General features: G+C 41.6%; 1 protein-coding gene across 1 annotated transcript in view; it reads left to right on the top strand.

Moving 5' to 3' along the window:
- LOC133026027 (retinoic acid receptor beta-like) overlaps positions 1 to 13,032 on the top strand; it is a 122,961-nt gene extending 109,929 nt beyond the window's left edge. The window contains exons 6-8 of the mRNA XM_061092840.1: positions 3,708 to 3,912; positions 10,711 to 10,869; positions 12,755 to 13,032. Of these exons, the coding sequence (XP_060948823.1) occupies positions 3,708 to 3,912; positions 10,711 to 10,869; positions 12,755 to 13,032 (642 nt within the window). The remainder of the gene's footprint in view (positions 1 to 3,707; positions 3,913 to 10,710; positions 10,870 to 12,754) is intronic.
- The last annotated feature ends 1,319 nt before the right edge of the window (positions 13,033 to 14,351 follow it).

Raw genomic sequence — 14,351 nt, 5'->3', positions numbered from 1 at the left:
GATTCATGTTTTTATTTTAAACATACATGTAGAAGAGACAGTGAATCCTCATCTGTGGATGGCACACATACTCCCACATTAGTGAGATGTCGGACCCTGATGGGTAGCACACAACTTATCTAATCTTGGATGGATGGAGGTTGTCCGGCAGAGGGTCAAATCAGCCTCACAATATGTTGGATGCATGTTAATGTGTATTGAAAGACAATTAAATTTGTGGAAAAAAAAAAAAAAAATTATAAAAAATTTAAAAAATTGTCTAATCAACCAAAGATTTCGCGGACCCCCTGCAGTACCTCCGCGGACCCCCTGTTGAAGACCTCTGGTCTAAAGGCTACTTCCAGTCGGATAAAGTAAAAGTGTCAAACTAGTTTTACTGATGAACTTCAGGGAACCGTTAGGGTTGGCTGTGGCTCAGGGGTAGAGCGGGTGGTCCTCTAAACAGATAGACAGCGGTTTGATTCCAGTCTTCCCCATTCTGCATGCTGAAGTGTCGTTGGGCAAGATGCTGAGCCCCAAAATGCCTGTGTCGGCTGTGCGGTTCTCATAGAAAAAAGTTCTGCCCACAAAAAAAACTGTACTTTGAAGCACTTGGAGTGGTCATCAAGACTAGAGTAATGCTATATATATACCATTGAACATTTAACTCTACTGTCGCCGGATGTGAACCCAGTAGCACCTTTGATTTTTTGGTTGAACATAGCAGAACCTCAGAGAAGGTTTCCAACATTTTGTTCAATCAATGTCATGAAGAACTGTTTGAAGAACAGTGGGAAGAACCACCCAGTATTATTATTGTTATACGTTCATTTAGCATAAATCTCTTACATACACAAACAAACCTGCATAAATTACTCATTAATTATCCATAAACCCATTGATTACAAATCATAAATGATTATAAAATAGTTCTCTCAGCAGCCTGATGCATTAGTCTTTAAAAGACATAAACAATAACAGAGGTAGTGATAGAAAGGATGATCTGCATTTCAGTGGGGGCATGTACAATCTATGATTAATGCATGAAGATGCAGATTAATGTGAGGTGTTAATGCAAAGTAGCTAAACAACATGCACCAATATATCCTGGGTTAATGAATGCTGATGATAACCAGGAATAGTTTGTTATTCACTTTGAGTATGTTTCTGTCAAGTTCAGTTTCTATGGCAGTGCCACGGTAACAAATGAGTTTTCATTGATGAAGTCCAACTAATCAGATGTGGCTGAGCAGTGGAGCAGCAGTGAACTCCCGGGGAAACAGAGGTGAGAAGTTGAAGGCTATGGTGACTCTCTGGCTCCCATTCAGCCATCAGCATCCCTTCACCAGCACATTTCTGTGGTGAAGGGCGTAGGTATTGTGCACCAGGCCTGGGTGAGGGAGTGTCATAGTAAAGATCAAACGCTGTGTGTGTGTCTGTGTGTGTCTGAGCACAGGCCTGGCCAGCTGGTGTGAGTACTGCCAGTAGCCATGTTTTATTCTGTTTCATGTTGCAGACACGCCTGCCACTCACTGTCAGAAGCATCCCACTCAAATAGCTTCAAAGGTTCCTGTAGGCTTCACATCCACCGTCAGTGGCTTCATTAGGTGTTCTCACACACACACACACACACACACACACACACACACACACACACACACACACACACACACGCAGTGCAGTGCAGAAGGGAGACCCAAAGGTTATTTTCTTTGAGTGTGTGGAAGGTCATTGTTTTGGCCGTGCCTCTTCTCTCTGTTGCTCTTCCTGGGAAACTTGGTTGAGACTTCTCACAGATTCACACATATTCACATGTAACAGTAGCAACCTTCTCACAGTCTGGGAGAATGACTGTGAGAAGGTTGGTACCGTCAATAATGTGTTTGCATATTTATGGGCAGTTTGTATATTTCATGATTTAATTTCATTGTTATGAAAGTCAAAAAACTTGCATGTGTTTTTTTGCCTTAGGTTGCATGAAAAGATTTTCTGCCCACAAGGGGGCAGCAGAACAAACTAAGAATAGCATATAACATATTTTTACCTTATAATCTTCATTCAATATGTTAGCATTACAACATTACAATGCGGAGCAATATACACTTTTGTTGCAGACGTGTCTGGTAACTAAAAATGTAACTTCAATGTTCAGCAACTTTATTTCCTGATAAAAACACCTGGATCATATTTAAATGTGACACTATGTTTTTCAAGAGTTATTTGCTACTTTTGTTCTACATGTGTTTGGAACTGGTTATATAGTGTATCAAAGATTATTCTCTGAAAACTTGCTGTCGCTGGAAATCAGGTCCTGGTGGGATGTGTAGCTAAAGCAATGCACAAAAAAGTGCGGAAAACTATGTGAGAAATGCCCGGTGGCAAAGTGTGGGTCCCACACACACAAATAAATAAATAAAATATTAAAATCAACATGATTATATTTTGATTATTTTGATGCTCTCCATATGAATGCACTAAGGCTTGTGTGATGAAAACACTCAAATTATAACCTTTACAGTATCCGGGCGGGTAACACGTGACTCTGCTCATTTCGAAACCCTTACACATCATAATCTACATAAGGAACTTCTCTCCTCTCTGCAGGATTGTGTGTGTGTGTGTGTGTCTACCTGTTTCCATCAGTTATATAAATATAAATATTTCGTAAAATATAACCTGACCTTTTTTTTTACCTGAAACAAGGTTAAAGGTGATGCACATCTTTTCACACTGAGCCAATAAAACATGATGTAAAGTATCATAATTAAATTTTTGTCAATCTACTTTTTTAGAAGCTACATATGACAATATTTTCTCGTGTTTTATTTCCTGTTCTATTGAAGTGTGGATGATTTTGCAACCAAAATATGAAAGTTATTCAATCGCTTTCAGTCCTTCTCCAATCTCCTCTGTGAAATTGAGAGTATGGCTTCCCATCATGAAGGTCCAGTAATAATGTGGGTATCTGATTTGATGCTCATTTTGGTTTGGGACTTAAAATGTAATTTATGCTGTGAGCACCACAAAGTAAAGCATGTTGTGACTGATCACTGTGTCTCTGTGGCCTCATCCTGAACCATCACTAATATGGTTTCAAACAAATTGTGTAGCTTCAGTGGTTTTCTTTGGCTTCATGGTTTGATTAAAAAACATTACCTGCTCTAAAGTCCTGGGTAATCAGTTTACAGCTTTGATATTTGAGGTATAGTGAAGTCGCCACAATATATCAACACTATTGGATGTAAAGAAAGAAGAAGGAAGTAAATTTTAGCAAATCAGTCCCAGTGTAAAAATACATCTGTACTAAAGACATTATAAATGTATGTAATACCTTTATTTGTTTTTTATTAAAATGTACTGTAATGCTTTAGAAACCAGTTATACAACCATTAATAAGAACACATTTGAATTGCCAGGTTGAGCAGAAAGGAATCAGTAGAAAGTGGTACAGGTATATCCTCCTTATTTCCTGCTTTGTCGTATGGATTAAAGCTGGAACAAGTCTTATACTTTTAGTTTGACTAAACCAAACCAAAGGTTTTTGATTAAAAATAATGAAAGTGGACAAATGCTCAGTCAATGTTCAAACTCACCTTCAAGACATTCAAAGCAAACTGTCTGCACCTTCCCCCCTATGGATGACCCCTCCTATTTTTAGTCACAGAAGGTTTCCTGTCCACTGAGTCCCTGCTGACCGAGCCTCTCTCTCTTCCTTCCCCCCCTGTCAGATCCTGCGCATCTGTACGAGGTACACCCCCGAAAAGGACACCATGACCTTCTCCGATGGGCTGACCCTCAACCGGACGCAGATGCACAACGCTGGCTTCGGCCCTCTCACTGAATTGGTGTTCACTTTTGCCAACCAGCTGCTGCCCATCGAGATGGACGACACGGAGACAGGCCTCCTCAGCGCCATCTGTCTCATCTCTGGAGGTGGGCAAACCGGGGCAGAATGGGGAGGAGTGGTGGGGGGCAGTGGGGAAGAAGGACAAGATAAGAATAGAAGGCGGGGGGGGGAATGGAAGAGACACAAATGTAAATGCAACCCATCATCACATGTTGCGTACAATGTGTCATATGTTCATGACATAAAATATACAAACTGCACACGTAGCTAACGGTAACTTCCTGTCACATGTTGCATATGTGGCTGTTAAACTGTGAGCAGTCCAACAGCAAAAGTATGTCTTTATAGTTTGACAGTGTTAAATCATAACTCCAACATTTCCAGTCAGAGGGGAACTCTGTATTTTTCATCCTGCGCCCCATGTTTATAAATGTGGTGGTGTAAATAAATGATACTTACAAGGGCTGTGTCTAACATCACTCACTCATTCACTAAACCCTACTTTACTATATAGTGACTTCTATGTAAAGGATGATAGTGACCTAATTTGCAAAAGCAAAAAAGCACTTTAAGACACTACCCAGTGCATTTCTTCCGCCCCAGTAATTATGTCATTGTTGTAGGATTATGACAGAACAATAACAACGATGTCGGCCGGTGGAGAATTACCATAATACATTTCAAATGTTTATTTTACACTCACCATCAATACAGGTATACAGGTAAAATTGTATATTAAAGGCCATGTTTTAATGTATAAATAAGCTTATTTGCCGCTGTTTTTGCTGGGATACATTGCTCTGCTCTCATTTTACCGCCACAATGTGATGGTCATAAAAAATGTTTTTTTTTAAAAGTATGTTCAAGTCGACTGTCTTCAAATCGGTCTCTAAACCTGTCCGTCTTTATCCTTGCAATACTTGTGATGTTTTTGATGAGAGTGAGAAGGAGAAGAATCTCCAGAGAGAGAGAGAGAGAAAAATGAGACGTGCTTATGAGGGGCCGTGAGGGACATTATTCAGAATACCCTCTCACACACACAACTGAAATGCTCTCACACACACTACTGAAAAACTATACGCTCACACACACTACTGAAAAACTATACCCTCACACACACAACTGAAATGCTCTAACACACACTTATTAAAAGCTCTCACACGCACATATGAAAAGCTCTCATACAGACATATGAAAATTTCAGTTGAAACGGAAGGTGTTTCAGTTGAAACGGAAGGTGTTTCAGTTGAAACGGAAGGTGTTTCAGTTACAAAGGAAGGTGTTTCATTTGAAACGGAAGGTGTTTCAGTTAAAAAGGAAGTGGCGGCCCCTGCCGCCGCCGCCACTGCCACGCCACCCGCCCTGGACGATGTTGCGAACGTCAACCGGGGCGGACTGCTCGTCACGCCGGGTTCAAACCGGACGCGGAAGCGCCGCAGAAGCGCCGTGCAGCGCTAATCCCTAGAGCTGCATAGAGTGGATGACGTTGAAAGAGCGATTTGTTTACTGCTCCGCCGTTAAAGAGATGCAGACGTCAAAACATTAGCTATAATATTAGATCCGCCTCGCATTCTCTCCTCCCGGTCGCGCGCCTGTTATGCCTCCGCGCCGCACCGGTGGTAGAATCACTGCGCTACACAGGGGCGGCCCTAGCACATTTGGTGCTATATGCAAGAGCCCCCCCCCCTCAACAAAAAAAAGTTGAAAAACGGAATTGCAACTTTCAGACGGTATTTTGCCCTGTAAGACTGCATTTCATTTCAAATAAACACAACAACGATCACAACGACATGGTGCAAGCATTCGTTTTAGACAGCGTCTCTCCTCAGGAGAAGGAAACATTACGTAACGTTTCAGCTTGACCTCAGATAATATAAACGTGTTCACCGTTCAAATTCATTATTTGTCATTAAGTTGCGTTTAGTTCAACGTTCTCATAAAAATGAACGCGTTCTTTTTAACTCGTTCATGGACAACACTGCCTGAAACTCAATAGCCGACTGGCCTACCTGCCTCGGCCGCCTGCAGGTGACTCTTCAGCTGTGCTGGATTGCTGTTCACTGCAGAGTGAACCCGAATGAGCTCTACTCAACAAGACGTTTGTAGACTAGTGCTCTAAAGGTGGACCAAAGTTTAACCAAAAGTTTAAATATACAGTGGGACAGCGGCATTTAGCGGTTCATGTCTTGGCATGTCCTCCCAAAAGTTCTTAAATGTTGTGTTGACATGTTAAATGTTTAATGTTTGACATGTTTAATGTCATTGCACTTAAATTTGTAAAGATCTCCTTTAATTAAAAATAGCAGTTTTTGGATTGGATTTATGAGCCGTTGTCCTTTTTTGCACTGCATAGGAGCGGCCCCCGCAAGTGCAATTTCAATTGCACTTGCGGGGGTTTTAATAAATAAATACAGATTTTAAAAGCATACATGATCTGTGTAAATATATCATTACTCTGTGATCAAAAGGACTTGAAACTCAAACTGCAGGACTTGGACTTGACTTGAGACTTGTCAGTCTTGACTTTGGACTTGACTCGGGACTTGCCTGTCTTGACTTGGGACTTGACCTGGGACTTGAGGGCAAAAACTTGAGACTTACTTGGGACTTGCCAGAAAATGACTTGGTCCCACCTCTGGAGGATCATACAGCTCACTGTACTTCTCCACTTAAATTATTAATTTAATGTCATCCATCTTCAAGAACTTCTCCACTGTTTGCTATGTCGGGTGTGGAGGGTAAATTACGTATTCTCCACTCAAACCTATGTGGAGAATACGTAGCCCCCCCCTCTCTCTCTTTTTATCTATATGACTGCTTGTGTGCAGAGGGGGACATTTAATAATGTGATTGGTAAAATTGGTAAAATTAAATCTCCAGGACAACAGAAGGGGAATACAAACTATGGGATGCATATTTAATCATTTATATCATATAAAATATAAAATATGTTATCTATATCGTTTAAAATCATTTTTCAGTGTGTTTCCTGGCGCGAAAAAAGAGGGGGTACGTGCGCGGGGGGGGGGGTAGATCTTGTTGAGCTGGTCATTTCGAGAGTAGCTCACAAGCCTATAAAGTGTGGGCACCCCTGATCTATACAATGATCCTAGTAGATTACTCACATCACTATCATCATGATTATATCTGGACACAGCAAGAAATGCAGATAGAGTTTGTGTATGATCATCAAGCTCTCTATAAAGCCTCTCCTGACCGAAATTGTTGGATTCCTCCCTTTGCAATGAGTCAATGCATTGCAGAGCACTAGTAAAAAAACTAACAATATCCTCTTCATTGCCTCTCACCTCAAAAAATAAAGTTTGGACGAGAAAAACAAGGAGGATCAGGTGAACATGCATTGTGGTTGAAGTACTACTTCAAATCCAGTAAAAGCACATGCACTTCCTGGTGTGGACTTCCTGTTTCCTTCAGTTGAAAGGAAGGCCTTCCTTTTTAATTGTAATGCATTTAATTGTATTCACCACTGAACCGTTATATTCCACAATACTATGCAAGAGCATTTCAGTTGTGTATATGAGCACATTTCACTAGTATGTGTGGGAGATTTTCAGTAGTGTGTAAGAGCATTTCAGTAGTCTGTGTGAGAGCTTTTCAGCAGTGTGTGTGAGTGCATTTCAGTAGTGTGTGTGAGAGCTTTTCAGTAGTGTGTGTGAGAGCTTTTCAGTAGTGTGTGTGAGAGCATTTCAGTAGTGTGTGTGAGAGCATTTCAGTAGTCTGTGTGAGAGCTTTTCAGCAGTGTGTGTGAGAGCATTTCAGTAGTGTGTGTGAGAGCTTTTCAGTAGTGTGTGTGAGAGCATTTCAGTAGTGTGTGAGAGAGCTTTTCAGTAGTGTGTGTGAGAGCATTTCAGTAGTGTGTGTGAGAGCTTTTCAGTAGTGTGTGTGTGAGAGCGGCGTTTTTCAGTTGTTTGTGTGAGAGCATTTCAGTAGTGTGTGTGAGAGGGTATAGTTTTTCAGTAGTGTGTGTGAGAGCATTTCAGTAGTGTGTGTGAGAGCGTATAGTTTTTCAGTAGTGTGTGTGAGAGCATTTCAGTTGTGTGTGTGAGAGCTTTTCAGTTGTGTGTGTGAGAGGGTATTCTGAATAATGTCCCTCACGGGTTTTTAATAATGCGTCCCTGGTCCATCTTCTGTCCAATCCCATGGACCACAAAGACGATGTGTCATCGTCTCTCCGTCATTTTTCTTCCGGGTAATGTTGTGAGTGCAATGCATGATAGTATATACTGGTTAGTGACCATCGGTTGTACACCACTTTCATGATGCACTGCGATACCCTTTGTCTACTATATAGGATAGAGAATATTCGACTAAACATCACCCAAAACACACTGTGACAGAGACAGTGACCCAGTTCAGCAGAACTTCGGTGGTTCACTGGTAAAGGAATCACTCAGTTTGAGGGGAAAGTGAATCAGCCTCCACCTGAGTCTGAAACCAGGTCAACCACAGGTTGCTGTCAGTGAGGCAGCGCTGTTGTGACTGGAGAGAGAGAGCAGGGAGAGGAGAGAGATGACGGGCAGGTATGTCACAGCAGAATCCGTTCGCTGAGTGGAATGTTTGAACTGCCCCCCCAAGAGAGAAGAGGCTGCTTGTTTTCCACCACCAGACGTCAGGCATAACTAATGCCCTCATGTGGCTACACGCACATTAACACACAAGTCTGTAACGCACACACATGCATATTCAAACACACACACATATGCACAAAGTTTTCCTGTATGTCCACTGAAAGTCACACAGCGTCTCCTCTAATTATTACGCTCCCCTCTACCCGTCATTTTCATCAGCGCTCCGGCTCCTTCGCCGCTGGGTTTTCATTCAATAATATATATTTATATACTCAATCCCCGGAGCCTCAGCAAATATTTCAGGCTCTTGCATAATCCGAGGAAAGTGCGAGACACCTCTGATTGCATCTGTAATCATGCTCCTTGTCTGCAGGCCCAGCAGCTTCTGATTTCAATGCACACACTGCCACCCTAAGGCCTAAAGGTGGATTGAAATGTAATCTTCGATGTGACTTTTTTTCAGAGCTTACATTCAGATAAAATAAGACATTACTGGGTTTTATTTCTTTCATTTTTTGATTCTCAATTGATGGTTTCATCTATATAGTTTCCTATGAGGATTTCTCATCTACCAAGTTCAAAAATTCAGTTGTCTTGTTGATCCAACAACCAGACATTTTACAATCACAAGAAACAGAAAGTAGTTTAAAAATCTAAATTTTATAAGTGACTTTAAACGATTACAACTCTTTCTCCTCACTAAAGGATCGGCAGGTCAGTCGTTCCAAGTTCTGTTCAATCCAACAGAGTTTTCTTTAAAGAATGGGTTCACCTGTTTTCAATGCTGTGTTTTTCAAATCCCCAAAGTGCCTCCATGTCGAGTTGTGCTGGCTGGACAATCAGAAAAGACGTTTAAACTAAATAAAGTGAGACTGATATTAACAAGTGAACCTGAGCTCCATCACTCCACCCTCCTGTCCTGCTGCTTTAACAGCCTCAGGTAAAGGTGACAGCATATTGAGCATCTCCATCACTTTCACTGGAACTGATTAAGGAAGTGATTACATCAAAAAAGAACAGGAGGGAACAGTTAGAAAATGAACCTTGCATGTGTTTCATTTTTTAAGATTGACTGGAAAAATGTGAACCAATCTTTTGAAATCTAAAAGATAGTGAATATGAGAGCTGAATTCTTAGAGTATTTCCACCTGATGGCATCATGCTGTCTGGAATCAGATGATTCAAACAACCTTAAAAGAAGGTCGTTATTACATCTTGTTTGTGTAGCTCTGATCATCAGCTATTTTGGTTGTGATCATGTTTAACTCTCTGAGATCTCTTAATGCAAAACAGCACCATGACTTGGCCCAATGGGATTTTAACAATTACTTTAGTGAGAACAGTATTTTCTTCCCCTGGGTTTAAATACGTGTTTAGAAAATGTCATGAGGGAGGAGAGGACGACACAATAAACACTTCGAAGTTAACAAACTGGTTAAGTGCAATGAGAGGGTTAACACCATCGAGTAAAGACCTGGGGAAACATCCATGTGACTAGTAGGGAAGGGTTAAAGCCAGGGTTAAACTCCCAGTTAACAAAGATTGTGATACAGAATTATTTTCCTTTACAATGTCAAAGGGGAAATCAGATTCATGCCATAGTTTAATGTAATTGTAATGAGGAGTCTCCTATATTGTTATTGGGACTGCTTATGTACTTAAATGAGTAAATGTAAACTAGACACTCAGGGTTGTGAAATCTGCTGGATATTCCAAATGGAGAATATTTTTCTGTGATGAAAATAAACCCAAGCTAAGTCTTTTCAACATTGCCAGTGGCTACATGATATGCTCAATAAAGCCAAATAAAAACAAAAGGGAACCACCAGCTAAAAAGTCCTTAATGTTTTTTGAATGGGGGATTTGAGCCAGTGTCCCTGTTCACAGAGCAGAGGCCTCTGGTGCATTTGACCACTGAGTCATTCTAATAATCACTATGTGCAGGGAAGTGGTCTCTGGATAGATGCACGGATTTGAATACCACATCTGCCGAGCAGCTTTGGCTCTAAAACCGCACAGTTATCAGAGTTGAGCACAACCAGTTGGAATAAAGGATTTAAATGAGCGTTCTGCTCAAGTTATCTAATTGTAACCATCGCTGCATATTCTCCTCTGCAGCAAATGAGCTGACATAATGAGATAAACTCTTCCTTCTTAATCAAACCAGGCTTCATGCTGTGATACACGTATTAGCCTCTAGCTTGTCTACATCAGATAACGCAAAGACATGGATTTGTCATAGCTGAGCCTCAAGTCTGACTGGATTGTCTGTGTGTGTCTGTGTGTGCGTGTCAGATCGTCAGGACCTGGAGGAGCCCTCCAAGGTGGACCAGCTCCAGGAGCCCCTGCTGGAGGCTCTGAAGATCTACGTGAGGAAGCGCCGTCCCAGCAAACCCCACATGTTCCCCAAAACCCTGATGAAGATCACCGACCTGCGCAGCATCAGTGCTAAAGGTAGTAAGGAGATGTCACCTTAGGCTTGCACCACACGTATCAGCTCACTGCAGTTACAAATAGCAGGAGGCATCCACGTCTGCCTGCATGTCAGAGACTGATATTCCTGCATTGACGCGTAAGCACTCAAACACTGGAGGCTGACAGGCTGCTATCATTGTGAGTAGAATTATCAAATAAGCTGGTGTCTTGCTGCAATGTGACACGGAGAAAAAGGTTCAACTTTATGCAAATGTTCTCTGACGTGGGCCGCGAGAGGTTTTACTCGGGACCGTCAGTAAACTGAGAGAAGGAGAGAATCAACCTTGGAGTTCTTTCAAAGTGACACAGAGACATTGGATTAACGGCTGTACCAGAGTTATGGACTCAAACAAAACTTACTGTGACAAAACATTAGAGGTCAGACATAATAGATGTTGCTCTTTGATGTGAACTTGAATTTTTGATCTCGCTCGCCTGCTGATAAGAAAGATAAGAAAGATACCGTGGGAATCTGTGGAGTCTGCTCTTGTGTTGTAGGAAATTAAGTAGTTTAGTTTGTGTGTTTCGTGGACATGCTGATTTAGTTGCTTGCTGTTTGAATTGTGTTTGGCTTATAGGTGAAAATGGTTGTTATGTGCGGTGATAGCATGTATAGCATGTCCATATTGACATATACATTATTTGACCCTTACAGTGTCTGTAATCACCCAGTGGGTTTCAAGACGTTAAAAACAGATCAGACGACTGTGGACTTGTTCATTCAACTTTGAGTTCTTTCAACTTGCACTGGTATATGAGGACCAGGATGGTGAACTCAAAATGTTCAAAAAGTCGGGCATTCAAAGTTGGACATCTCCTACACTTGATAGTTGCCATCTTGACTACTTAGGGGATAAGAGAGGACCACCCAGTTATCTTCAAACTGGGGAAAATAGCTGCTGAGTAAGGAATCATAAGCAATTTGTGATATAAGGAGGGGGGAAGAAAGTACAACATTCATTTTTACATCAAATGAGCAAAGTATGTGGTGGGTGATTTGGTCAGTTTACCATCAGTGGCATGTTTTGATTGTTATCGTGAATATTCAGTTTCAAAACTTAGCAGGAAAGGTGCCAAGGAACACAAGGTGGCAGCACCTTCTCGACACCGGCTGCCTGTAAAACAAAATAGATTGAAAACATCTTTGATCTGTTCCATGTATGATTTGGACTGACTCACAGTGCTCACCCTTAAACCCTATATAAGCTTTGTGGCAGCCTCAAATGCTTCTATCAACCTTCCACAGACCTCAGCCCCTCGACTTTGGAATCATTATTGTAGAGTTTCCTTTCTCTTTATCTCTGCTCTTTATCTTCCCTTTAAACCCTTTGTTTAAACTTGGCTTCTTGTTGTTTCCTTGGTTTATCTGATTCCTCTCACAGCTTTTTGTCTTACTAATGCTTTCACTGTTTGTATCGGTTTCATTTGTGTCCTAATCCTTTACTTTTTCTTTGTTTAACTTTTTGGTTTGATATTTTCTCTTCTCTGTATTTTCTGGGCTAAAAAGCAGGTTACTGTTGTGATTAAAGTGCACAATTCAATAGTTTAAGTAAACAGTTTTTTATTACAATTATTTTACAAAGGATGTATTATCAAGAAATTCTGTTGAAACTGCTTCATTTTGCGTTAGAATCTGTTAATTACAAAAAATATCTTCACTCAATGTCCATTCAGGACATTGTTTTGGAGCTTTCAACATGACTGGTGGTTTTCATTGGTGGAAGAGTTAGATAAATTGTTCACAGGCTCAGACAAAGCCAGTCAGAGGACCTTGAATTCAGAAACTTCTCTAACAACTCTTTCCAAAATCAAGTAATAACTTTCATCCCCCAATTTTGTTTTCCACCCTCATTTTGTCTTGCAGGAGCAGAACGCGTCATCTCTCTGAAGATGGAGATCCCAGGTTCCATGCCGCCGCTAATCCAGGAGATGCTGGAGAACTCGGAGGGCCAAGACAGCCAGGGCAACAGCAACAGCACTTCAGCTGAGGCCGCGGAAGGTGAAGGTGAAGGTGAAGGTGACGGTGAAGGGGCCAGTCCCAGCGGCAAGGACAATCCCAAGGAGGACACCCCTGCCCAGGAGTCGCCGGGTTCCTTGGACACAGAGGGGGCTGCAGCCACCCCTCCTAGCGAAGAGCCCTAGGAGAGTGCACCCGTGGGTGCCTCTGAGACTCGCTCTGACATTTCTTTGCACACAAAAAAAGAACAGCCGGCAAGGAGTAGACCCCCCCCCCCCATTGCCCAACCTCTCTGCCCTGACTCTCCGACGCTTGGTATTATGTTATCTTTATATCCTTCTTCTCCCATTCCTCTAAAACTCCCTCCTTAAAAAGAAAACGTCAACACGGAGGCCTCAAAGGATTACGGTTTGTGTATTATGCTGAACTGAGCTCTCATTTGTAATGGCGTCTCTGGGACTGTGACAGGAAGGGCGTTGCCCTCACAAACCGCCAGAGATGATACTCCTCAGGTCTCCCGTGTAACTCCTTATCTGCATGACAGGAGTTGGATAAGTGGTTTTACTCCTCTCTCTCTTTCTCTTTCCTACTTTGTCCTCATCTCTTTCCCTCTCTCATATTGTTGGCATACGTACATTGTACATACCATCGTATGGTTAGATCTCTGTTTCTATGATGAATTTTGTGGTGCTTTTTCATTGTCTTAAATATTATCTTTGAGGCGATACATCAAGGTTTGAAGAGGAACAAATTGTAAGTCCCTCAAAAAGTTATCTAGAATGTTATTGCATATTGACATTATGGAAGTCTAATATTTTATATTTGTTGCTATATTTAAAACAGTTTTTGTCTTTTAAAACACTTACTCGCTCATGTCTCTACATGAACGAGTTGACATCCACATCGCCAGAATGCGAAGCTTCTCTCCATATCGACAGCCGAGTCTGATCATCTGTTTTCTCAAAGGAGGGAAGCACAACAGCAAAAGCCTTTGACACACACTCATCAGATTGACCGCGTCTGTTTAACTTTCCAGTCTCGGCATTAACCGCAGAGACACGATGCACCAGATTAGATTTAGAATCAGCCTGTCTATGAAATTAACTCATCTGGTGGCTGTATCTCCTCCGTAAATCAGTTTACCTCACTGTCAAAACAAATTGGGCAAATTAGGTTGTTGATAGATACCAGAGATTTGTAGGCAACAGGCTGTGATCACACAGGACACCCTATACTTCTAGTGGACCATGACTCCATTTTAACCACGGTCGGTTCAGGGGTTTCACAAGTTAAAAACAAGCTGGCCCCACAGTGATAACTGAATGTATGAGAAAGATGTCTGGCTTCACATTATGCTATATGCTATTTAGAAATCCAATTTCCCCCAGCATGTAAAATTACAGAAAATAACTCATTGCCAGGGAAACTTATTTATCAGAGTTTGCAAAAGAATACATATGTTGGTGCAGCGACAAAAAAATGAGTGATGATGATGACGGATGAT

Source organism: Limanda limanda, chromosome 19, assembly GCF_963576545.1.
Source record: "Limanda limanda chromosome 19, fLimLim1.1, whole genome shotgun sequence".
Classification (NCBI taxonomy): Eukaryota; Metazoa; Chordata; class Actinopteri; order Pleuronectiformes; family Pleuronectidae; genus Limanda; species Limanda limanda.
Note: the sequence above shows the minus strand (reverse complement) of the source record. Positions and strands in the feature narration are given on the sequence as shown.